The 26,963-nt window shown below is 46.7% G+C and overlaps 2 protein-coding genes across 2 annotated transcripts in view; both read left to right on the top strand.

Annotated features, from left to right (window-relative positions):
* nck2a (NCK adaptor protein 2a) overlaps nt 1-18,209 on the top strand; it is a 28,683-nt gene extending 10,474 nt beyond the window's left edge. Inside the window, exons 2-5 of the mRNA XM_034297678.1 lie at nt 10,283-10,527; nt 14,455-14,544; nt 14,617-15,323; nt 17,374-18,209. Of these exons, the coding sequence (XP_034153569.1) occupies nt 10,299-10,527; nt 14,455-14,544; nt 14,617-15,323; nt 17,374-17,568 (1,221 nt within the window). The 5' untranslated portion in view covers nt 10,283-10,298 and the 3' untranslated portion in view covers nt 17,569-18,209. The remainder of the gene's footprint in view (nt 1-10,282; nt 10,528-14,454; nt 14,545-14,616; nt 15,324-17,373) is intronic.
* Nucleotides 18,210-21,748: 3,539 nt separating this feature from the next.
* On the top strand, nt 21,749-23,670 carry si:ch73-23l24.1 (otospiralin). The gene is made up of 4 exons (XM_020054694.3): nt 21,749-21,880; nt 22,428-22,492; nt 23,190-23,222; nt 23,325-23,670. Exons 2-4 carry the CDS (start codon nt 22,429-22,431, stop codon nt 23,525-23,527), a joined length of 300 nt encoding a protein of 99 aa, XP_019910253.1. The 5' UTR covers nt 21,749-21,880; nt 22,428; the 3' UTR covers nt 23,528-23,670.
* Nucleotides 23,671-26,963: the final 3,293 nt, after the last annotated feature.

Below are 26,963 nucleotides of genomic sequence, written 5' to 3'. Positions count from 1 at the left end.
TCGCGGGGTTAGCTGTCCAGCCCACGCTAGCAGATCCGTGTTGTTCAGTAATTCCTACCCATTCGTACCGGAGGGCGTTTGCATGTGTTTATGTTTGTGTGAGGTTAACATAGCCGGCAATCTTCTCTGACGTTCAGAGGAAGGTTTTCTCGTAGCTCACGATTAGAAGATTAGAGTGTCCTCCTGTTACTTGTGGTGTGTAATCAGTCAGAGTCCCAGGGACCCAGTGAGGTGACACATCGCTTCGTCAATCAGTCAGAGTCCCAGGGACCCAGTGAGGTGACACATCGCTTCGTCAATATGTCTGTGTCTCTCTTCCTGTGCGTGCGTGCGTGTGTGTCTCTGCCCGTTTCTTTATCTGGCTCCACTCCAAATGTCCATGACCTTAGGTCACACTCAAACACATGACCTTAAGCAACCCAAGGACATGGGCATCTGTTATGTGCCAGTGGCAGATGGGATCTTCCCAACTCCACTACCTTGTGTCAGTATCTCCCCTCCCCGCTGTGATTAGGGTGTCCTATCTCCTTACCCATAGCATTGGTAATTGCCAGTGACATACAATATACAGTAATATCTCAATGTTTTTGTGCCAACAGAGTATGTATTGTTTCTTTTCATTATTTTGTTACTGGGGATGAGGAATTAGGATTTTTTTTAATTGGTTTTCCATTTGAATGATGAATCATAAAGGGTTCTGTTACCGGGCCTGGTTTGTAGTTTGTTGTTAAACAGACAAATTCATGCTGTAGCCTCTTTGTGGCAAATTAGTTAGACAAACGTTAAGGCGAGGGCAAATGACGCAACTAAATAAAACCGACGGTGACAGATTGACAGTGGCAGGGCCTGATGGTAGCCCCTTCCCTCCCCCCAAGAACCTGGACCGTCATAGAGCCCTGGATGGACACCTAGTCCTACCTGGAACCCTAAAGGGGTCCCTTTGAATGGTCCCCTCCAGAACGGTTGTCAAGGAGCTGTCATCCTAATCAGCAGGACCGTCGAGCATCCTGTCTTTATCAACCTGGCCGCCATGGAGCGGGAACCGCTCGCCGTCCGATAAGTCATCCTCAAGCTGCTTTACTACCTCCTGGGATGGGATTTAGCCTCGTTACAGATCACGCGCCAGTGAGCACTATGTCTCCAATGGGTTTTGTGTCTTTAAACACGTGTTTTTTTTTTTTTGTTTGTTCTGGGATGCTAATAAAACCTCCTCGGGCCATACCGCCTGTCTCCGTGTTGTCTTTCCCTGCACCCTGCTTTCAAATAGGAGGTTTGTGTTGTAATGTCCCCTCGTATTTGGCTCTCCTTTAAAGGTCCCACTGACTGACCGGTAATAGACTGTGGCATGGGGACTCCGTGTTCCCTGATACTCTGCGCACGCATCCACAAACAAACACCCCACTGTGTCCACCTCGGCGCGGCCCCTCCTCCAGACGCCGCTAAATCGACAGGGCTGTACATCAAAGCTCGTGTTTTTAGTATGTTGCGTCGTGTGCTTTGTGAGGCAGCGCCCGGAGATGTGGAGGAAGTAGCCAGGCTGTCACACCTCCGGGGAGGAAAAGGGGCCGGAACGTGGTCCACGGTCCGGTCGAGTGCACTTGCATTGTAGCACTAGGAAATAAACAGGGATGAGGAGAAGAACGGGACTCCACACCTGTAGTACGTTTGGCACTGAGTTGTGAAGAAGGATGTTTCCGAACATGATACCCAGAACTTATGTTCTGATGAATGCAAGAAGTCACAATAGCTTTTCAATGTCTGTAACACTAACAGCCTATTGACTTAACAATCGACCAGTCAACATTATGGGGTCAACCTCCGTAAACGGGCTGTTATTCTGTTAAGGAAATCTTTCTGGCCCAGAAACACCGGTAATGGTTCTGATCTCACTTGAATGGGGGCTTAAACTTTGCTGGGCTTGCTACTCCTGGGTCAGATTATCTTCATGGTGTAGATAAATGGGGAGAGGAAATGGATGGGTGGGAAGGAGCACAGGAAAGGGAGCGGATATGGAAGGTGTCACAGAACAGAATGTGGAAACTAAATGGGATCAGTTGGAGCCATTAGAGTGAAGAGGAAGAATGAACATCGGGAGACGGAACAGATGAAGGCTGGAGCAGGGCTGGTGGGCTGGACTCTTACCAGTGGGACATGGGACCGTAACCATGGAAACCCCCTGAACTATGCCTCTCCCACACAGGTGACGGGGGCACGAATGAAAGGGGCGGGAATGGGACAGGAAACCAGGGGGGTGGTGGGGGGCAAAACGAGAGCTAATGCAACCCACAAGGATCCTGTTTAATGGAGACTAGGATACTTGTGGGCAGATTGGGGTGGACAGAACTACCCACAATCCCGGCTCTCACTGTCGGGAGATTATCGATTAAGACTAGTGACACTTAAGACTGCTTTTGAAATTGTAATCAGTATAACTTTCACAGACCATTGGAAATTACAAATGTTGTAAACCACATATGAAAACAAAAGAAATTAATAGTGTGGCATAACTTTTGAAGAAATGTGATCTTTTCTCCGGTAAAATGAAGGGCATTGAGTATGGCTGTTTCAGCCTCACAGTCTACTGGTCCCAATCCAATTTTCTAAACATTATTTTGTCAGCGATATGGTTTAACCAGAGTAGCTTTCATCTGGTCTTACAAAAACTTTTTTTACAAGTTCCTCTCCTGTGTTTTCAGTGTGTAGCTGGCTGAGTGACTACAGACCGTGCTCTGATTCTGTGTCTCAGAAAGATTTTTGTCATTAGCTCAAACTATCACCTCAAGGTTTAGCGCTGGTAACTGCAAGGGACCTCAAAATACAATATTATACTTATGTGCAGAGATGTTCAACAAAATCAGAGATACTGATGAAAATAATCGACTTTAAAGTTTTGGTCAGCATATTGAGAAATGCTCAATACTCCGACCCAGCGGACAGTCGACCAATCAGGTTCTGGTTGTCTTTCTGTGTCACGCGATTGCTAAGCAAATGTTGCCAATAACAGCAATGGTTGATTAATCCATTTTAGTTGCGTTCCCAGAGTTGTTCGATGGTAGGTACATTCATATTATTATTTTTAAATTCTAATCGCTTGATCACGCGTGCCTCTTTCAGACATTTGGAATCAGAGTGCTCGTCATGTATGAAGTGCGTTCATTTGCCACTCTTCCCGCGTGCACGCCCCAGCCTAATGGTAATCAAACCACCTTAAAAAATCACTGGCCATGACCAGCGCTGGCAACTAGCAAATTCAAGACGCCACATTTTGGCCAGCCTCAGGCACACCTGTGCAATGATCATGCTGTCTAATCAGCATCTTGATATGCCACCACCTGTGAGGTGAAGGAGAAGTGCTCACTAGCACAGATTTAGACAGATTTGTGAGCAATATTTGAGAGAAATAGGCCTTTTGTATACATAGAGTCTCAGATCTTTTAGTTCAGCTCCTGATAAATGGGGGCAAAAAAAGTGTTGCATTTATAATTTTGTTCAGTGTACATGCAGTACAGCTCATATAGGATAAAAATAAACATGAATGTGATTAAAAAGATAACACATTGTTTGTTGATTGTGTTCTTAACACGATCGCCCGGAGGAGTTGAGAGTTAACCCGCCTCATTTTTACCTCTGGTGAGAAACTGCTTTGGAAGTATATTATTCCGAAAGGAAAGTAAAACAAAACATATATATATATATATATACTTTGTCTTAAAGATATAGATCTGGGCTGTGTTCTAGACATGTTTGCCCATACCATCTACTGGCTAATTTGGTCATCTGTAGTGCATTGCTTAAATTTTTTTAATTTAAAATATTTCTTCCCAATCACGCTTTGTTTTGAGCAGGGAGTTGAAAGGATGGCATGGTGACAGCTCCTTTTTGGGACCTCCCTAAGCTGTCAAATCCTTGGTTCTGTTTTTTCATCATCAAACCGTGGAGTAATTTTCTGCTACTGGAACTGAAGATGAGCAACCATCGACCCCATCAGAGAGTCAATACAGGAGAGAGTTGGGCCAAGCCAATTACATTGCACTCCACTGCGTTCCACGCCCCTGATGTGGACACACACACACACACACACACACACGTCCCAGTTATAGAGTTTCAGGGCTTGCGTGAGCAGTGATGGTGAGGCATGACAGTGGGAATGGGGTCACTATAAAACAGATCGTTAACAGTGACAGTGTTCCAGTGAATTTGGGCCTGATGACTAGGGCTTTAACCTGTTCTCAGCACCCATTCACAGCCAGGTTTTATTAATATCTTTGTATTCCTTTCCAGGGAAATAAAGCAGTAGCTGTGTTCTTAAGTGTTGTGTTTATTCATTCTGGATGATCCAAATTCCCTTGCCAGCCTGCGACCTCACTGCTGGGGGGCGTGCACTGGTTTGAGATTAACTAGCGTCCCTCTCTTCTGTGAGAAACAACCCATCGCAAACCGAGCCAAAAAAATTAACATCTTTAAAATCAAATAATGGCAGGACGATGGGGCGGAGCACAGTGTTTTGTTTCCCTGGCTGTGTTCTTGACCTGAATCAGAAACACTGACCACTAGCTGGGCCATGATTCTTTTTTTAAACTTTTCCTCTCTTCTTGGGCCTCTTTTTACTTTAACTTTCTCTTTGTCTTGTGCTAAATAGACCTGGGAGACCCCCCCCCCCCCCATCACAGAGGAGCTGTCGTTGTTGAACTCAGCATTTTGACGCTCTTCTCTCTTTTAAACTTGCAGTAAAAAGACGAAGGGTCGGGGGGATTAGAGGGCCTCTTCCTCTTTCCATTTACTTCTGATGTCAGTCTGCCTCTCTCCTCTTCATCTCTCTTCCTTTCTTCCTTTGTTTCTCTTTGAGTTCCTCTTTTCCTCGCCTTACTTTTTATTTACTCCTTCTAAAGTGGGGCAGACTCACTTTGTCCCAGCGGTCAAATTCAGTCTTCAATAAGGTTCATTGGGCCATCCTATCAAAATGTTTCTTTACCTGGATTCATAGTTTGGGAATTCTTACGTGCTCCTTGGCTGTCTGTTTTTTATATTGGTGATCATTAGTGAGCTGGACACTGTAAATGCACATAGGTCTGACACTATTTAACACCAATTTAGTGTTTTTGTCGATGCCAGGAACACTGTGTGTGGTTCTTTTGTGTGTGTGGTGCTTTTGTGTGAGGTGTGTGGTGCTTTTGTGTGAGGTGTGTGGTGCTTTTGTGTGAGGTGTGTGGTGCTTTTGTGTGAGGTGTGTGGTGCTTTTGTGTGGGGTGTGTGGTGCTTTTGTGTGGGGTGTGTGGTGCTTTTGTGTGTGGTGCTTTTGTGTGGGGTGTGTGGTGCTTTTGTGTGGGGTGTGTGGTGCTTTTGTGTGGGGTGTGTGGTGCTTTTGTGTGGGGTGCTTTTGTGTGGGGTGTGTGGTGCTTTTGTGTGGGGTGTGTGGTGCTTTTGTGTGTGGTGTGTGGTGCTTTTGTGTGGGGTGTGTGGTGCTTTTGTGTGGTGTGTGGTGCTTTTGTGTGTGTGGTGCTTTTGTGTGTGGTGTGTGGTGCTTTTGTGTGGGGTGTGTGGTGCTTTTGTGTGTGTGTGTGGTGCTTTTGTGTGTGGTGTGTGGTGCTTTTGTGTGTGGTGTGTGGTGCTTTTGTGTGTGTGCTGCGTTTGTGTGTGGTGTGTGGTGCTTTTGTGTGTGTGCTGCGTTTGTGTGTGTGCTGCGTTTGTGTGTGGTGTGTGGTGCTTTTGTGTGTGTGCTGCGTTTGTGTGTTTGCTGCGTTTGTGTGTGAGAACCCCCAGCAAGGAGGATTGATGTGATTCTGAGTGGCATCTCCATCACGTTCCTTAACAAGCTGGGCTGTCAATGGACTGTCTCATTGTGTGAGTAGGGAGGTAGCTGGAGCCATCACAGGGGTTCGAGTTAAGGTTAGTCATCAACCAGAAACACTGGGCCTGGGTGAATAGAGGAGGACCTTACCTAGTCTCCAGTGGACGCAGGTTTAGCCCTCCGTTGTGTGTGGGTACAATTGTGATTTAATACCTCACTCACATACCATTCTGCATTCCTAGCGGGGCAGGAACTTGCTCACCGTCAAAGATTTGGCCTCTGCTTCCTCCTCACACGTTCTCGCCCTATCCTCCCACCTCAGCCCTGTCCGGGCCTGTGAGACAATCCTGTTTGGCAGCTTTTGTGCGCAAGCCGGGACCCATCCGCATCATACCAGGTATAGCAACACTTCCAATGTGACACGAGCTTTCTCACCAGACCCACGGCCCTCCCAGAGGCTGTGACAGGAGGCCTGGGCTGGTGGAATACTCTTAGTCTTATGTACAACACATGAATAACCCGTGGTGTAAAAACATCAGTGGACACTGCATTAAGAAATGAGCCTCCTCTGGCTAGCAGTTATATGGGATAGTTGTGTAGAATATTTTGCGGCGTCTTTTCAGCCTCTCTGGTTCTGGGCTAATTGAGTGGAGTTTAATATCCCTGTTTCCCTGAGTGCATTTGCATTTCTCAACTACGGTAGGCAGTATACGAAGGTATACATCTTCCCGATGCTAATGGAATCTTTTGGTTCGTGTAATGGTGTGGCTACTCTTGAGTTATATGCCACGTTTCTGCGTATCTTCATCTGTGATTGAAGTGTAAATGAGGATATGAGAGAATATATTGTGTAGTCCCTAGTCTCTCTCCTGTGTGGACCTGGCTGTTTTATCTAGGTATGTGTGTCTCCAGAACACTCAGCTCCTGGGTTTTAACACGCATCCACACCAACGCACATGCAGCAACACACACGCACCACTCTATTTTAATTACTGGTTTCACTCAACAGGGGGTCAGCAGTTGTAGAATACTTTCTCACTCTTTCTCTCTGAAACACCATGCATTGCTAATCAGGCCATTACTATGCAGCACATTCATTTAGAAAAATGAAAGTAAAGTCCCCTGCATTACTGTACAGATGCTGCTATTACAGGCCCAGTTTCATGAAACATCTTAAGTTCTCTTTCTCATAACACAAATCACTTACAGTCAAATGGACTCCTTAAATTCTGTGCAGAAATATGGGTACACGTGAAGTCGCTTAACAGCCTAGTTTTGAATCAATGTCCATTCAAACAGCTTTTCTGTGGAGGTTGCTGTTGCTTTGCTCATCTACCAAAGTTAGCTGCACGGTGGATGTTGCGCAGCGTTAGATGGCTAGCTAGCCAATGTACTTTTTAGTTTTCTTTTTTTTTTTTATAGAAATTGTACTTTTACTGTAGATGTCTGTGCGATGCTACAAAAGGGTAATTACACACATTCATTCGTTTTGAAGTTACACTATAAAAACGTTATTTTTTTTCTTTCATGGCTTAAAAACTTTTTTCTTTCATTCGTGAATGACATTTATACAGTAACTATCAATAAAGGCAGTGATAACTAACTTTTTAATCAAGTGAAAAGACGAGAGAATCGTGGAATCATAAATATTGTTGCTTTCAATAGATTCAGTTTACCACATGAGAGACACTGTCTTTAACCACTACGCCACAGCTTTACACGTTTCAGCAGTCGCTAGACTCCATTGAGGATTGTGTTAAACTGACTAACGTTTTTTAAGTTTACCTCCACCACAAATAGCGTCTATGAACTGTACTGCTTTTGCCACTGGCCGTTTTAACAGCTTATTAGCCAGTCATAGGCTTACTAGTATTTACTAACTTCCTAGGAATAATCATAAGAATTGAGCAATTTCTAGCGAGACTGAAAATGAACTTTTCCATGCCAGAAACAGTCGCAATATAACCGTATACAATTTCACTTAAGGCTTACTATAACGTAACTACGTTGTTAAGCCAACAAATGTGTTTGTCTTTCCTGACTCAAACGCATGCATGGATGCGTACTTCGAAAATCCACCAGAAACAGACGCAATATGTTTTATTTCAGGCTTACTATAATGTAGATACTAACGGTTTTAGGCCGTAAAGTTTTCGTCTATATGAAATAATTCATAATGCGTACATCACTTCGCCTGTGAGAAGATACGAACTCGGGACCTATAGTTCAAGTCCGCTTCTCTAACCACTACGCTATTTAACAAGGGGTACTCAGTCATTCAGTCAGTCGCTTGCTCGTTCGGTCTGGCAAAAACACATACAATTCAGACTCAAAGGAGATCTCATTCAAACTCTTTTAGACGCTCACTTAGTGAATTAGACCTTCTTTGTGGTAAGATCATCTTTCTGCTGTGTACAACTTCAAATCACCTTACTTAAGGACATGTTTGAGGGGCTCTTAAATACAACACACTAACTTAAGGGAAGTTCCCCCCACAAAGAACTTTTCACCTGAATGCAATGACTTAATTATGTACGCAATATGTATACAGTATATATGGGGGTGCAAAAGCTGACATTGGGTGGAGTTGCCTTTAAACTCTGCCTTTAAAGTTTGACATGTAAAGACCATGTTGACTGTTGAAGGACATCGGTGCTGTGTGTTAGAAATTGCATCTATTTTCTTCTGTCGGGTCATCTCTGCTTCATGTTAAATGGCGACACTTCATGAGTTTGGCGGTTCAGTTGCCCCTGTCGTCGACTCTCTGACATAACTTCTAAACATAGACTACGGCTGTGAAGATGCTTTTCATTCCAATGCCATTGTGGGTGCCAGAGAACGCTGTCAGGCGAAGGCGAGTTCAGGCCAGGAACTGCCCGAAACACAGGAATGAAGCTCAGGAGACAGACGCCACACACCTTCAGCGGATTGAACACACACACACACACCTTCTGATCAGTGCTACATTCTGTCACACGCATTTAAGTTGTTGGTGCTGTTCAGACCCATAATTTAAAAATGTCTAGATTTGTTGTGCGCTCAGCCAATCAGATACACAGGAAGTTGGGCAGCCTTACATACACAATATGGTTGCTGGTTTGAATCATTGTGCTGACAAGCTAAAACAATTTAATCAGACATGTCATCGTGCCCTTGAGCAGTGCAATTAACTCAAATTTCTCCCATAAGTGGATAAGTGGCTTGATAACAGTCTTAGATGTAGTCTGGGTTCTGGTGTCAAGGTGGCGTTGTAATACAGTGTGTTCACTTAAATTCCCTCCTGTGTGGTAAAATCTGTCACGTCTGTCTCTCTGTCTGCCTGCCTCTGTCAAACCAAAACGTGGATTACCATACAGCTGCAAGAGGTTCACTGCAGGTGTCTTGAGTGCCTTTGCTTTTCATGACAATGCTTTCGATATTGTAATGTAAAATTTCAGCCTGTATTAGCTAGCTGCAAGGGGGGTTGTGATTTTGCCAAACAAAGTTATGGTTCAAGAGACACGTCTGTGTGCGTGTTTGTGTGCGAACACTACCAATCCTTTTGCAGCTGGTTGCCATTCAATGATATGTCAGTTATCTTTTTTACAGTGTCGTCAGTACACTCAAACCTCAGCCTCTCAACCAAAGACATGAGGCTGGCCCTCCTTTCATGCATTTGTTTAGCTTTTCTTTTCACGTATAAACCTCCGAGGCCCTGATCCGGCGGAGTGATGAATGTTTCCCGTTGTCCCTAATATCATAGTATAAATGACTACACATGGTTGCCTGGTATCCTCCAGTGTTTCTGGCTGGCTGGTGGTTTAGGATCCTGATCAGATCATGTTAATGACAGTGAATGAATCTCAACACACGATCCTGATTTCATTACGGAATAATCTCTAGACTGCAGAAGGATTTGTTTTTTTTATGTCCCTTTCACATTTGGGCGCGCTCATAATGCTGGGGTCTGTATTAATGGAGACTGATCATACAGAGCCAGTCAGAAGTGTGCACCTGTCCCAGTGTGCCACTGATGCTGCATGTGTCAGGGGACTTTACGGCTTATTTCTCACTTAAAATGTAGCTCAAGAGTTTGTTTCACTGGTGATTACTAGAGGTAAATGTACCACTTCCCCATAACCATTTCCAATCTGGCCCTCATACCATTCATGGCCCCCTAAACCTCCCAAGTGACTCATTCTAACAGGTATTTAGTCTCTTTCGTAAAGGCCTATAGGAAGTGGACTGTGTATGTGGACTGGTGAGAGACGCTGTAGTAGGTTTGCTGAATGATTGAAATGTAATGTAGTCCAACATCCATGTAGTCCTCTATCAGTTGGTTTTCTTCTCTGGCTAGCAGCCCGCACCACCCTCTGTCTCTGTATTTGCTCTTATTTAAGTTTGACATCTTCTTTCTCCTCCACCCGTCTCTCCCTCCACCCATCTCCTCCAACCATCCTATTTCCTCTCGACCCTTTTCTCTGCCCTACCCCTCGGCCGTGCGTCTCCTCCTAGGGGGACTCCATGAAAGATGACGGAGGAGGTGACAGTTGTAGCCAAGTGGGACTACATGGCCCAGCAGGACCAGGAACTTGACATCCGGAAGAACGAGCGTCTCACTCTTCTGGACGACAGCAAAACGTGGTGGAGGGTGAGGAACGCCTCTAACCAGACAGGCTATGTCCCCTCCAACTATGTAGAGCGCAAGAACAGCCTGGTGAAGAAGGCCTCGCTGGTCAAGAACCTCAAAGACACACTGGGTAAGAGGGGCATCCTGGGACAGGGTGGGATGGGGGGGGGGGGGAGGGGGGGGCTGGGACTGGGTTGGATGGGGGGGGGGGCTGGGACTGGGTGGGACTAGGTTATCATGGGTGGGGAGGGCTAGGTTTAAGGAGGTGTGGTTGGTTGAGTATGAAAGGCATTATGGGTTAGGTGGGCTAGTTGAATTTACTGTTAATAAGTGGTTGTGGTTAATCGGCTGTGAAAACGCTACCTCTTTACCTTACAACTAGAAATGTAAGGTCTGTGTGTCTCTATCTTTCTGTTTATTCCAGGCAGGTTATGGTTGTATGTGAATGTCTGTCGATGTGCTGTCCAGAAGCATCCCAGGGACAATGGTCAGCTGGCCTCACAGTAATGCAAACACAGTGTGTGTGTAATATTGAATGTGTGACTTTGTTTGCCAAGGTCATTCCACGGTTAAGCCTTCAGTATGCTTCTGTCACATTTTTTCTCTCGTCAAATCGAACGTGTTGTGCCTGCTTACTCCAAAGATGTAGCTTGAAACGAGCAGGGGGTTAGAAATATTGCCCCTGGACACCAGATGGGGATAAAAAATTACCAGCATCCCTGGCCAATTTGTAAGAGCAACAACAAGCTGGGAGCTGATTGGAGGGTTTCCTCCAATCAGTCAGGTCAGTTTTTCCAGTCAGGACTACGTATAGATGGTAGTTTGTTTCTCTGTGTTGGGTTATAGACGGGAGAAGCAGCACTGACACAAAATGGCTGAGCTGTTGATTGACATAACCTGCTCTCCACTGAGCCAAAATGGTGGTGCTCACCTATCCATTGACAGATGCTGGCGTTCAACCACCTCAACACTGAGCCAGAATGGCTCCCTAGACTTCACTCCCTGTGACAGACTTACAGTTGGTACAGTACACACTGTCTCCATGCCAACCCTGCCTGTCCCATAATGACTGTAGAAACATAAACAGACGTCTGTTTATGGACTGTATAATTGCCTGGGTGCAAAGGTTAAGCAGTACTAAATGTTAATGACACCACCCAGTCTTTCCAACCGTTGTGACTCGCAGTCAGTCGCCTTAATGGGGCAAAGGTAGACATGTGTAAGGACATTTTAAATGTTTAGAATTATGAAGGACTGGGCTGCTTGTAGAAAACATTTACCTTCCCGGTGTTTCTGGCCAGGTAGTGTTTTGCCTGGTGACCCCTTCCTCTGGGCTGTGTTTGTAGTAACTTCTCATTGTGAGTCTGTTGGGTGCTGTGCTACCCTCTGAAGCTCCTCTGGGGCTCTTAGTAACACGCTGAGGAACAAGTCTCCGGGGTCAGGCAGCAGGGGTGAATAAATAAGAAGCCTCTGTGTTCAGGGAAATGAAGGGACCGAGAGGTGGAAGTCTGTAGGAAGACTGTACCCCTGCCAACCACCAGGCCAGAGCCTTGAAGTGGAAATGAGGGGGAAAGAAATAGTGTGTGTGTGTGTGTGTGTGTGTGTGTGTGTGTGTGTTTCAGCTGAGCAGGGCTGTGTGGCTCTCAGGGGAGTGTGTTTGCCCCTCTGCACACCTCAGCTACAGCCTGTGGTTGTGGACAGATCTGTCTCTCCACAGGACGGCGTCCAGTTTTCCCATAAGGCTGAACTAGTCAGAGTGCTACATCAAGTGGGGCTGTAAAATGGGGATGGGGGGTATGTAAAAAGCCCTAATTGACACACACACACACCCACAAATAATAAGGCACAAAGGGGTGTGGTGTATGGCCAGTTTACCATGGCTTAGAGCTGTCCTTTGGCACACACTGCGGAACATTAATAATGTTATAAAAAATGAAGACACTTTGAGGGTACTAAAATGTTCGGTACAGATGCTCTGTGGGAGATCTTTGACCCACTGAACCCAGACTCTGGGTTCATCTTCTCAGGTGGTTATCTAATAGGTCTGCACTTGAGCTGCTCTTCCTTCAGTTGGTGTTTGTTTTGAGTTTTTTTTGCCTTAAATTTCACCTTCAGCTAATGAATGTTGAAATGGTCTTCCAATGAAACACGGTCCAATGGGGTTTTGAGGGATTTGCTTTTACTTCAGACGAGACGTGTCGTGTGTGTTCACCTTGACAGTTCGTGTGTGTTCACCTCATCAGCCAGTAGGGCTGGGTATCGCCACTGATCTCCCAATTCCATTTCAGTTTGATTAATCAATACAAATGTGTAACATCAATAATACAAAATATTGGCAACAAATATCGTCATCCTTTCGTTGGGTCTACAAAACGAATGTCATTATCCTTTAGTTGGGTCTACAAAACCAATGTCATCTTTTAGTTGGGTCTACAAAACGAATGTCATTATTTTTTAGTTGGGTCTACAAAACGAATGTCATTATCCTTTAGTTGGGTCTACAAAACCAATGTCATTATCCTTTAGTTGGGTCTACAAAACCAATGTCATCTTTTAGTTGGGTCTACAAAACGAATGTCATTATCCTTTAGTTGGGTCTACAAAACCAATGTCATTATCCTTTAGTTGGGTCTACAAAACCAATGTCATCTTTTAGTTGGGTCTACAAAACTAATGTCATTATCCTTTAGTTGGGTCTACAAAACCGATGTCATCTTTTAGTTGGGTCTACAAAACGAATGTCATTATCCTTTAGTTGGGTCTACAAAACCAATGTCATCTTTTTCTTGAGTCTACAAAACCAATGTCATTATCGTTTATTAATTGGGTTTCCAAAACAAATGTCATTATCCTTGGGGTTGGGTCTACACGAGATGTAGCATAAATATGGCGGACAGTAGTTTTAATGAAGGCATTGTTAAAAGATAAGAAAAACCAGAAAACTTTAATTTATTTTAAATAAAACACTTTCATTTAATTCTGAAATGTATGTACTTTTTCTATCCTATTAATCAAAGTATTAATCAAAGTAGTAATCGACAGATTAATCAGTTATCAAAATAGTTGTTAGTTGCAGCGTATGAAACCATTGATGTAGAAATCCACCGGCAGCTGTTTGACTGAACATCACAGTAGATTATGTTACTAAAAAGGACTCGTTTCCCTCAATTCGGTAAAAAGTCCTTCCAAAAGAACAAATCATTTGCAAACTACATGTCGGTAGTGACATCAGAGCTGCCAATATTACTGGCTGCTGTTCCAGGTACCTTTCCAGGAACTCCGCCCTGTTGTTGGAGGACCAGACTGGCTTAGTGTCCTGCTGGCCTGCTGTATAACCTGCCCCCACTGATCTGCCCAACGAAACGATCAAAATGCCTGTCATTCCCACATCTTCCTGGGCACAGCGCCCCGACACTCATCACAGCACGTCTCGGTGGGCCTCTGCTCCAGCTTCAACTCCCAAATGGGTTGATGCCAGTGGATGAGCAGCACAGTGCAGATGAGAGGGCACCTGCTGTCTTTGTTGTGGGGTGACATGGAGGCAAGGAGACAGGTGGGCGGAGAGGCACCTTTTGATCCCTGCCTGCCTGTCAGCTCTGCATCCTGCTCTGCCTGCTCCACTTTCTTCCCCGGTCTGCATGCTCTGCTTTCAGCTGCTGGAGACGCGGAGACGCAGGGAGCGGAGCTAGGACGCTCATAGCCTGGTTTAATGAGGATGTGGGAGTTGACAAACACTCCAACGGTTGTGTCTGAGAGTGTGCATGTGCGTGCGTGACCGTCTCTCTTGAGTGCATTTACTGTAGGGGTGAGAGACACGGGCGTGTCATTGGTGCGTGGGGCGCGGGCGTGTTATTGGGGCTCGGGCGTGTTATTGGCGCGTGGGGCGCAGGCGTGTTATTGGCGTGTGGGGAGCGGGCGTGTTATTGGAGTGCAGAATGAAAGACCTGCTGTCAGGGTGGTTATTCAAGTGTAGTGGGACCCTGCTCATACAGCAAACTAAACTTCTGCCTTTCCAATGCCTGGTGATGTTAACATACTGGTTCTGTGACTTCCTCAGGACTGGGTAAAGGCAGGAGGAAGAACAGCTCCCGGGACGATTCCCCCACACCCAGCACCGACACAGAGTTCCACTTCAACGGGAGTGGAGGTGGAGGTGGAGGAGGAGGAGGAGGAGGTGGTGGTGGTGGTGGTGGCGGTGGCGGCGGCGGCGGCGGCGGAGGAGGAGGAGGAGGTGGCGGCGGCGAGCGTATCTACGACCTCAACATCCCGGCCGTGGTGAAGTTCTCGTACGCGGCGGAGCGAGACGATGAGCTGACCCTGGCCAAAGGCTCCCGGGTCACGGTGATGGAGAAGTGTAGTGACGGGTGGTGGCGGGGCTGCCAGGGGGGGCGCGTGGGCTGGTTCCCCTCCAACTACGTCCTGGAGGACTCCGCGGAGGGAGACAGGGGTGGAGGAGGCAGGCTCTCCCCGGGTTACCTCGGCCCAGGCAGGGGGCCCTCGGTGAACAACGGGAAGGCAGGGGTTGGTGGGGGCGGCGGCACCCTCCAGCGGGTCCAGACTCTTTACCCGTTCAGTTCGGTGACTGAGGAAGAGCTGAACTTTGAGAAAGGCGAGGTGATGGAGGTAGTGGAGAAGCCGGAGAATGACCCGGAGTGGTGGCGCTGCCGAAACGCTCGAGGCCTGGTGGGGATGGTGCCCAAGAACTACGTGCTGGTGCTGAGCGACACTAACGGGTCGTCTGGAATCCCTCCCATGGCGCTGTCGGACCCCGGGTCCCCCCAGAACCACTACATTGGGCCTGCATGCCTGGGCAGGTTCGCAGGCATGGACTGGTACTACGGAGGACTGACCAGACACCAGGCAGAACTGGTTCTCAACCAGAGGGGCGAAGAGGGAGACTTCCTGATTAGGGACAGCGAGTCCTCGGTGAGTGGAGAGGAGAAGGATGGAGGGTGGAGTTGTGACAGGTAGTAGGGTGGATAGTGTAAACGGGACAGGGTGGATAATGTCAACGGGACAGGGTGGATAATGTCAACGGGACAGGGTGGATAGTGTCAACGGGACAGGGTGGATAATGTCAACGGGACAGGGTGGATAGTGTAAACGGGACAGGGTGGATAATGTCAACGGGACAGGGTGGATAGTGTAAACGGGACAGGGTGGATAATGTCAACGGGACAGGGTGGATAATGTCAACGGGACAGGGTGGATAATGTCAACGGGACAGGGTGGATAGTGTAAACGGGACAGGGTGGATAATGTCAACGGGACAGGGTGGATAGTGTAAACGGGACAGGGTGGATAATGTCAACGGGACAGGGTGGATAGTGTCAACGGGACAGGGTGGATAGTGTCAACGGGACAGGGTGGATAGTGTCAACGGGACAGGGTGGATAATGTCAACGGGACAGGGTGGATAGTGTCAACGGGACAGGGTGGATAGTGTAAACGGGACAGGGTGGATAATGTCAACGGGACAGGGTGGATAATGTCAACGGGACAGGGTGGATAATGTCAACGGGACAGGGTGGATAGTGTCAACGGGACAGGGTGGATAGTGTCAACGGGACAGGGTGGATAATGTCAACGGGACAGGGTGGATAATGTCAACGGGACAGGGTGGATAGTGTAAACGGGACAGGGTGGATAATGTCAACGGGACAGGGTGGATAGTGTAAACGGGACAGGGTGGATAATGTCAACGTGACAGGGTGGATAGTGTCAACGGGACAGGGTGGATAGTGTCAACGGGACAGGGTGGATAGTGTCGACGGGACAGGGTGGATAGTGTCAACGGGACAGGGTGGATAATGTCAACGGGACAGGGTGGATAATGTCAACGGGACAGGGTGGATAGTGTAAACGGGACAGGGTGGATAATGTCAACGGGACAGGGTGGATAGTGTAAACGGGACAGGGTGGATAATGTCAACGTGACAGGGTGGATAGTGTCAACGGGACAGGGTGGATAGTGTCAACGGGACAGGGTGGATAGTGTCGACGGGACAGGGTGGATAGTGTCAACGGGACAGGGTGGATAATGTAAACGGGACAGGGTGTATAGTGTCAACGGGACAGGGTGTATAGTGTCAACGGGACAGGGTGGATAATGTCAACGGGACAGAGTGGATAATGTCAACGGGACAGGGTGGATAGTGTCAACGGGACAGGGTGGATAATGTAAACGGGACAGAGTGGATAATGTCAACGGGACAGGGTGGATAGTGTAAACGGATATCACCTGGTTGAGTTAGCAGATATTACCTGGTTGAGCTAGCAGGGTGAAACAAAGCGACCTGGCGGGATGTGCATCTGTCTTTGTGTTGAACCCATTGGAGAGTTGCTGTGTTGAGGCAGGACATATGAATTTGACATGACTACATTTGGGACAGTATAAAAATGGAATGAATAGCTCAACTAAAAACGAGACGCCCACACAATGCAGAACAGCCCAGTATTCTATGGAATACAAAGCAGAACAGCCAGATCTCTCTATGGAGTCAGGGTGTCCTCTGGTGGTGGATTGAAGGCAGTCAGGGTGTCCTCTGGTGGTGGATCTGAGGCAGTCAGGGTGTCCTCTGGTGGTGGATTGGAGGCAGTCAGGGTGTCCTCTGGTGGTGGATTGGAGGCAGTCAGGGTGTCCTCTGGTGGTGGATTGGAGGCAGTCAGGGTGTCCTCTGGTGGTGGATTGGAGGCAGTCAGGGTGTCCTCTGGTGGTGGATTGGAGGCAGTCAGGGTGCCCTCTGGTGGTGGATTGGAGGCAGTCAGGGTGTCCTCTGGTGGTGGATTGGAGGCAATGTTGATGGAGTTTGTCTCAAAGTTCTTCAATTGTCAGTGAATTAACTGACTTTTTCCTCCCTCTCCCCCTCCTCTCCCCCTCCGCTCCCCCTCCCTCTCCCCCTCCGCTCCCCCTCCCTCTCCCCCTCCCGCTCCCCCTCCCTCTCCCTCTCCCCCTCCCTCTCCCCCTCCTCTCTAGCCCAATGATTTCTCTGTGTCTCTGAAGGCTCCTGGGAAGAACAAGCACTTCAAGGTGCAATGCTCAGAGGGCTTCTACTGCATTGGCCAGCGCCGATTCAACTCCATAGATGAACTGGTGGAGCACTACAAGAAAGCCCCGATCTTCACGAGCGAACACGGAGACAAGCTGTACCTGGTCAAACCGCTGCTGTGACACATACACACACCAATTACCACCAAATACCCTAAACATTCTTCAACACGCTGAACTTGGGCAGGGAACGTTGTGGGTTCAGGTTCCATTGTTTAGAGCCAAAAACTGTTCATTTGGAATAAATAAAAAAAAAGAAAATAATTTAGAGCCCTCATCAGAATGACCCGCTGAATGTTTTCACTGAACTGCTTTTCTGTTGGCCCCAGTTCTACGCTATACCTACTGTTCCGTGTTTGTATTGGCTACAGATCTATTTAAATTTGATTGGAGTCTACTGTACTACTCTTTCTCCCTCCTAGTTCTGATTTCCAATCAGGTGTTCTGGTGTTTTACTCTCGCAGGAAAGTGTAGCTATTGGAGGGCACTAACCAAGTAATAAGACCGCTGTTTTTGTTTTTATTTACTTTTTGCTACTTGCGTCTGTTTACCAATGTATTGATCATGGGGTTCTCAGCTTTTACAGGATATGATATATCTGAATGTTATTGAGCAATGTTATTTAATTCTTGTTTCCATTGTATGTATATATTCAGAAGAGAAGGTGCATATATGAATCGTTTCGATCCAATCTATTGTACTGCCCACAACGTGATGAGAATTAAAATACTTTTGTTCAATAAAAGTTTTTGCAAAATAATTAATCATGCTGTGTGGTTGTCTTCTGGTTGGGATGTATCACTGTAATGACTGGTGATTGGTGCAGCTCTCTGTGATGAGTGGTGATTGGTGCAGCTCTCTGTGATGAGTGGTGATTGGTGCAGCTCTCTGTGATGAGTGGTGATTGATGCTGCCCTCTGTAGGTTGTTTAGTTGATTGTCATTTACCTTAAACAGGTAATAGTTAAGTTTCTAACTTAATGGAACGATGTTCCAAATTTTAGAAGTTGGCCTCATTTTAAATTAATCATTCTATTTTTTGTCATACAGACAAGCAGATGATAATAGATTATCTTTCTGCATCATCATGCATCCCACAAGTCAAATGAGGCTGGACTTGCTGTCAACATGCAGGATTTGCTTGCCTCAATCTGTCGCCCTCTGATTGAAATGTTGCAGATTTTGCGAAGGTAATCAAGCAAGGTCATCACATTTGTCCTTGCAGGTGTTTGACCTAGAACAAGGAGGTGCTTGAGCGTGAAAAGACATCCTAACCCTTCACATTTGTCCTACACAACGATGACCGACAGCCTATTCAGACATGAGTTACTGAGGTGTGTTTCGAAGTCGATAACAAGGTGTACATTTTAGCCGCTCATGTGACACTTGTCAGAACAGCAGGTTAATTTGCATGACAGGAGCAGGTATGGAGAGCATGGTGAAAGGAGAAGAGACCCTAGGACAGGAGAGGCTTGTGGAAGGAGAAGAGGGAGTTGAATGTGGGTTGTGAGGAGGCGCAAGGTGAGGAGGAAGGAATAGGAATGAGAGGGTGATTGAAGAGGGAGGATTAGAGGAGTGTTCTGGAAGGGATTGAGAAGAGAAGGAACACTGATGATGGAAAGGGGGATGAGAGAAGGCAAAGAATGGCAAAATGGTAAAAGGCAGGAAGAGTGCAATTTCCATACACCATAGTCTCCTATAGAGGGCACTAGTCGACAAGATAAAACAGACTCACCGTGAATGCCTAATCTGCCTATGCTTTATTACATTTCACGCTTTCTGGTCCAGAAACACAAAGTTCACATATTGGATTACATGGTGCCGGTAAAGGTTAAAGCAAAGAGGACAATAATGACAGTTGAAGACACTGGTCTCTGGGATAGAACAGTATGTTAATGAGTGGAATGGATTTTCCACACAAGGGTGGAAAAATAAATGTTCAGAGGTTTCCGTGTAATAGTTGATCAAATAGACCCGTTCACCCTTGTAATCACCTCTGATCCACTGCAATGTGACCTGGTGATAATCGCTTGGACGCCGGCTCTGGTGAGTTCACTCCATTACACTTCTTCATTCTGCCACACTGACGTTTCCACTCGTTGTTTGGGGTGTCCAGGAGTCCAGTAGAAAATATGCACACACATTTCACATGCCCACCGCGGGACACACCTCCTACGCACCGCGGGACACACCTCCTCCACACCGCGGGACACACCTCCTCCACACCGCGGGACACACCTCCTCCACACCGTGGGACACACCTCCTCCACACCGCGGGACACACCTCCTACGCACCGCGGGACACACCTCCGCACCGCGGGACACACCTCCTCCACACCGCGGGACACACCTCTTCCGCACCGCGGGACACACCTCCTCCACACCGCGGGACACACCTCCTCCACACCGCGGGACACACCTCCTCCACACCGCGGGACACACCTCCTCCACACCGCGGGACACACCTCCTCCACACCGCGGGACACACCTCCTCCACACCGCGGGACACACCTCCTATGCACCGCGGGACACACCTCCTACGCACCGCGGGACACACCTCCTACGCACCGCGGGACACACCTCCTCCACACCGCGGGACACACCTCCTCCACACCGCGGGACACACCTCCTCCGCACCGCGGGACACACCTCCTCCGCACCGCGGGACACACCTCCTACGCACCGCGGGACACACCTCCTACGCACCGCGGGACACACCTCCTACGCACCGCGGGACACACCTCCTCCACACCGCGGGACACACCTCCTCCACACCGCGGGACACACCTCCTCCACACCGCGGGACACACCTCCTCCACACCGCGGGACACACCTCCTCCACACAGCCTTTGAAACAGAGCAGAACGTCACTAACTGCTTTGCCCCTGACTGATGATGACGTCCAACTCTGAGTTGAGTTCATGTGTGGAGACACTGCATGGAGATACTGCATAGCGACACTGCATGGACACACTGCACCGAAGAGTGGTCCCACTGGTGGATAGTCAGGAGTGCAATATAATGGTCATTCAGTGTAATCAGGGGTTTGGGAGGTTTAGGGAGGTTGGGAGGTTTAGGCGGTTGGGAGGTTTAGCGGGTTGGGAGGTTTAGGAGCATTAGTGGGGTTGGGAGGTTTGGTGGGGTTGGGAGATTTATGGGGTTTGGGTGGTTTAGGGGTGTTGGGTGGTTTAGGGGTGTTGGGTGGTTTAGGATTGGCTTCCAGAGCTTCATTAGGGCACCAAGTTGATCTGGAGGGCTGTGTGGGCATCAGGTCCATGTGGTCAGGCTGTGTGGGCATCAGGTCCATGTGGTCAGGCTGTGTGGGCATCAGGTCCATGTGGTCAGGGTGTGTGGGCATCAGGTCCATGTGGTCAGGTCCATGTGGTCAGGTTCACGGCTGGGTCAGGCCCTGGACAGAAGGTGGAAGCTGACAGTCGGAGGGATTCGATGAGGCTGACAGGACAGTGAGTGCGGCGTGAGGGGGCATGCCCAGCGTATTTCTACACCTGTGATAATGTCTTAAATGTCATTTTAATTTAAATTTACGTCTAGTACCATCAGGAGTACTACTGCTTGGCTGGAGCAAAAGGCCTGGCAGGGTGTGTTGGCTCAACACTGACCCTGAACGTCTGTGGCTCCATCTAAGCCTGAGACTGGCACCCTGGTGTGCATTCCTCACCTAGTGTGAACAGTCTCCTTACAGACGAGAGAAATTACAGGATGTTGAGTTTCTCTCTGTTCCCTGTCAGGTCTCGTCAAGACTTTGTCTGGTCCAGATTGTGGCTTGTGTGTCACTGTGGCTCATCCTTTACGTGTCTCATCCTTTACTTGTCTCATCCGTGACTTTATCTCATCCGTGACTTGTCTCATCCGTGACTTTATCTCAGCCAGAATGGGAGCTGTTTCTATATTCCCATTAAGTGAGTAAATACCGAAGATCACTTGAATCTCCTGGTTCTGCGGCAGGTTGGTGTCTGGACACGATGTGTGAAGTGTTTTAGGTTAAGTTTAGGCACAGACTTTAAGTTATTAATGTTAATGTAAAGATAAGTGTTAGGGCTAGGTTTAGGGTAAGGTATAGAGAAAATAAAATAAAACTTTCTCCTCACAAGGAGAGAAAATCAAGTGTGTGGTGGTGTGTGTGGTGGTGTGTGTGTGTGTGGGTGTGCGTGTGTGGTGGTGTGTGTGCGTGTGTGTGTGTGTGTGTGTGTGTGTGTGTGTGTGTGTGTGTGTGTGTGTGTGTGTGTGTGTATACGCAGTAGAGGTCAGACATAGAGAGAGGAAGTGTGAAAGTCAAATATTTCTTCCTCCCACCTGCCAGGCTCCTCATCCGTGGAGGGACAGAAACCCCAGAATTCACAGCAGACCAGCCAGTAACGGTCAGAGGGAGCTTTCTGTGGTACCAACCAACTCCAAACATCAGTGATCTCCATCAGGTGAGAGTGACTTTACTTGGTATGCAATATTCCCAGATTAGCGACTGAAACACTGTCTCAAAATAGCAAGTGTATTCATTTTCAGGTTTCAATGTACTTTTAATATGTCAGCAAACAAAAAGATATTTCAGTCATTTTTCAGACACTGTCATCTGGAGGCTCTTTAAGATTGATTATGGGAACCACACAACTCAGTAGAACTTAATACACTTTATGAAGTAGCTATCAGCAAAGTTAGGGTAGAAGTTTTGTTATGCTAGCTTGGTGGTAAGCACAGTGAACTCAACAGACAATCTCCCTGGCAGCAATTCCTGTTTTTGATGATTTTTCTAAGCTCTGGTTTTAGGAGTCCTTGACTGATCAAAGTACATGAAGTGTTCATGTGTTTCCTGATGATGTTTTTGGATGCATTCTGTTTTCTCCTAGGCTGGCTGTTTGTAATGTGTCTGTGTCCTTCTGTCTGTAACATGTCTGTGTCCTGTCTGTGTCTGTCTGACTTTAATGTGTGTCTGTGTCCTGTCTGTCTCTGATTTGTCCTATTTGATAGCATGCACCATCTGTGTGTCTCCATGTTGGTCCTCTTAATTCTCCATGGATTCCTCGGTTTCACTGGTATGTGAGTACCTTGCTCAAGGGCACTACGAAAGAGTTTTACCGTTACATTTCAGCTCAGGAATTACAACTACAGACGTTTGGTTTACTGTCCTATTGCACTTCACCACCAGAAGACTTCTCTACCTACTGTTCTCACACAGAAAATTCTGATCTGATTGGTCAAAAGACCACTTAATAGATCTAAATTAGGCTGCCAGTGTGTGTGAGCAATAGTGATTTTTTGGTCCATAGTAATCCTCAAATCCGTGACATTGTACTAATAAATGAGTGGTCAACAGATGTCATTTTGTTGGTAGGCAAGGGGAAGCGTGAGGAGAGTAGCCCCTTAGAAGCCAGCTTTCATCAATGTTACTTTTGGTCAATTTTTCAGCGGATGGGTTTGACATCTGCTACAATTCCTTTCAACCAGCTTTTGTTTTGATAGCGCAGAAAAGCATCTAAAGCTTTTAAATACAACTAATACTTTTTTCCTTAAAAGGTCCTGGACAAGTAAGTTAATTTGCTTTGAACATTTTACAATTTATAAAATATTTTTCAGATAACATTCAAATTCTGCTTGTCCTTGTTGACCTTAGCATTTTTTTATTTCGAAAGTTTCTAGGGAAGAGAGATGATGGAGGGGTTAGTTAAATTAAATAAGAAAATGCCATAGCGTTCTTCTGATAACTTATACTTTGTTCCGTCTCGTAACCAGGGGCAGAAGACACTCCCAGAGAGGAAGGCAAAGGTGAGCAAAAGAATCAGCAGAGAGAGAAAACAAATGACAGTGTTGATTGATTAGTTAATTGACTAGTTATTTGATTGATTAATTAATTGATTTGTACCCCAGGCAGGGAGAAACGTGAAATGCCCAATTGGTCCCTGTGGTCATCAGACTTCACAGGCTGGCTGCAGGAACTGACTGCACAAGCTGGTTATGACCGGATCCAGAACCTGGCCAGAACCTACTGGGCCCACTTCCCTATAGCCAGTTACCTGGGTTATGACAGCCCTGAAGAAAACCCAGACGGATCTGAAGAGGTTCCGGAATGACGTCTCGGTCAAACACAACCCTCCAGAGAAGAGTCCACCTTTAAGAGAAAAGCCCTTCTGACTTTGTCAGATCATTTTATTGATGTTTGCTCTGAAACTGGACATTTTTTTTAGCAGGAGGGTTTGCAAGCATTCAAACAGATGTGATGTAATAAATCTTGTTTAAACAAACTGATGGATTGATTGAACTTTTGAAACCTGACATAATGATGTAAAAACTCTGTGGCTTTGATGAAGTCCAGTAGTTTATAATGTGGGTTGTCATGATGGGAGGGAGAAGTGCTGCTGTGCTGCTCACCAGGGAGGCATTAAAACAGGCAGCCCAATTCTGATATTTCTTACACTAATTGTCCTTTTGAGAAATAACAGTGTGTCTACTGCAGACAAACCCTGTAGCAATCATCTACAGAATATCACCTAAGTCCAACTAAGGCAAAAAAGTAACTGAGTGTGAAGAGGGTTTTTCTAGCTCGTGTTGAAAAACATCCCTTTTTAGTCAGCGGTTGGATGTGGTGCCCAAAAGAAAGAGCTGGATCACGGTAAAATCCCATGTTCCTTTATGATTACACCACCTCTACTGTCAGGTTTTGTGAAGTGATTATCTAAAGGAGAGTGCAGGTTTGTTTTCCTGATCATCAGAATACCAGTTATTTTGTTGACTACTTCAAAGGGCGCTGTGCAGAGTCCTGCCTCGAACATTTACAAGACTCAATTTAAACAGTAACACGTCTTGGCTCCTCCTCTTCCCTCACCAAATGCAAACAGAAAAGTGCTGTCCAGGGGGGTTTGGGTGGGGGGTAGTACTGACTGGTATATTACTAGTTAGTCCAGGGTGGTTTGGGTGGGGGGTAGTACTGACTGGTATATTACTAGTTAGTCCAGGGTGGTTTGGGTGGGGGGTAGTACTGACTGTTATATTACTAGTTAGTCCAGGGTGGTTTGGGTGGGGGGTAGTACTGACTGGTATATTACTAGTTAGTCCAGGGTGGTTTGGGTGGGGGGTAGTACTGACTGGTATATTACTAGTTAGTCCAGGGTGGTTTGGGTGGGGGGTAGTACTGACTGGTATATTACTAGTTAGTCCAGGGTGGTTTGGGTGGGGGGTAGTACTGACTGGTATATTACTAGTTAGTCCAGGGTGGTTTGGGGGGGGTAGTACTGACTGGTATATTACTAGTTAGTCCAGGGTGGTTTGGGGGGGGTAGTACTGACTGGTATATTACTAGTTAGTCCAGGGTGGTTTGGGTGGGGGGTAGTACTGACTGGTATATTACTAGTTAGTCCAGGGTGGTTTGGGTGGGGGGTAGTACTGACTGGTATATTACTAGTTAGTCCAGGGTGGTTTGGGTGGGGGGTAGTACTGACTGGTATATTACTAGTTAGTCCAGGGTGGTTTGGGTGGGGGGTAGTACTGACTGGTATATTACTAGTTAGTCCAGGGGGGTTTGGGTGGGGGGTAGTACTGACTGGTATATTACTAGTTAGTCCAGGGGGGTTTGGGTGGGGGGTAGTACTGACTGGTATATTAATAGTTAGTGATAGTACTGCGAGTGTCTACAATGGAGAATATCTCTGGCACTAAGAAGAATTTTGTAAACAAGAAATTTTAAAAATGAACTTCAAACGTTAACTGCAGTTGTCTTCTGGGTATTTTCTAGGTGTTTGTAATTAGGCTAGGAGTACATTAAAAATCTTATACATGGCCCTGTGAAGCTCAGTCCTCTCTGCCTTGAAGTAAACACCGCTCCATTACACCACAATGTTTATAAGCAAAGGGCTTCATTACATAGATTCACAATGAGCGCAGTGCGTTTGGGGCACTAGCCTGTGGACAAGGAAACATAATTTATTTAATAAAGTAATCACTTAGTCATCCAGCTAACACCAAAAAAAATAATATGCTTTTGATATGGGATGATCAGAACACACAGCTGCTGTGGGAGATTAGTGTCCTTGTGTGACAGCAGAGGTGTAACAAGGCTCTGATTTGCATGTCTTAAATATACAACCTTTCTTCTCCTTAGTTCACCGCCACAACAGTGAATCGAATTTCACGGTGTTGTCCACTGTAAATGGAGCGGTTTAGTGCTTCCCCCGAGCACGAGCAATTCTGTGTCCAGAAATAAACCCAAGCTTCGCTGTTCTTCAGAAAACAAGACCGATAGGGTTGGTTGGAGACATTGAAGCAAATCCAGTGTCGAGTTGAGTTTTGATGTGAAGACAGGATCAATCAATCAATCAATCAATCAAAGTTTATTCACAAATACCAAAAGCAATATAATAATACAGTCGTTGCAACAAAATCACATCGGTATAATGAATGGGTCCCCCAAAGAAGCTAGAGAAGCTTATGGGTGGGGGCCCGTAATTTAGAAGGATAGAAGCCTTTTCAGAAATTCTAATGTTTCGGCTACTTTTTATTGACTTTTCTTTATTGCCCACGGAGTATGAGGCCGGGAGACGTTCAGCGACGCACATTAAAGCAAAGAAACGCTTTCAGATGACTGGGAACTTGGAAAAGTAGTCAACGGTCACCTCCGAATTATTTCCAACTTTGTGAAGTGCGTAGTCTATAGTCGAGATGCGAAGACGCCAGGTTTACACAGCGAAAACACCAATAAGAGACATCATGTTGTTCCTTAGAATCTTATGTCTGTCACTCATTTCTAACGAGTGGTTTTCTACTGACAATTTCATTACTGTTGTCTGTTCCAGAACCTCCCACTCTGATACAACATTTAATTTCAAGACCGATTCAAATCAAGATGTGAGTGGCTTATTCTGACAGATTCCGAAACATTTGACACGGTGAATTTGTCACGGTGAAACAAAATGTAAATGTAACCCCCGCACCCCCCCCCCCCCCCCCCCCCGCCGCTCCAAAAAGTGGCAAAAGCTGTTGCAATGAAAATAATAACTATGTCTAGCAAAGCTCTTAACCAGCCTGCCCGACCATCTATTTAGTTTGATCGTACAAGTTTGCGTATGCTTTGTGTGTTAATCACTGGCAAGCACATCGGCAAGCTCACATGTTATATTTCGTTAATGTGCAAAGCCGCAGCAATGTGTTTTCAATCGGATGGACTGTTGACCTCAGTCTGGACACACTCAAGACCCGACTGTTTCTGCCACCGGAGGGAGAGTCTCGCCCACCAGTCTCCTGGGTCTATTTCCAAGCCTGGCCAACGCTGCTGTCTGCCCGCCCAAAACACACACGCGTGCATGTACCCAAATCTAATGTCCGTTAGTCTCTACCAGGCATTTGAGGCTTGGATATCATTCGGTTTTTGACAGATTGAAATGGAAGTATTCAGGAATCTGCTTACAGAAAATATTTTTCCCACCCGAGGTGATTCCACCAATTAAACTTGTTGCAAATAACTGTCCAATTTGCCAAAGACAAATGTGCCGAGACATGACTCGACAAATACAGTGA

The sequence above is a fragment of the Esox lucius genome, chromosome 16, assembly GCF_011004845.1.
Source record: "Esox lucius isolate fEsoLuc1 chromosome 16, fEsoLuc1.pri, whole genome shotgun sequence".
NCBI classification, from domain to species: Eukaryota; Metazoa; Chordata; class Actinopteri; order Esociformes; family Esocidae; genus Esox; species Esox lucius.
Note: the sequence above shows the minus strand (reverse complement) of the source record. Positions and strands in the feature narration are given on the sequence as shown.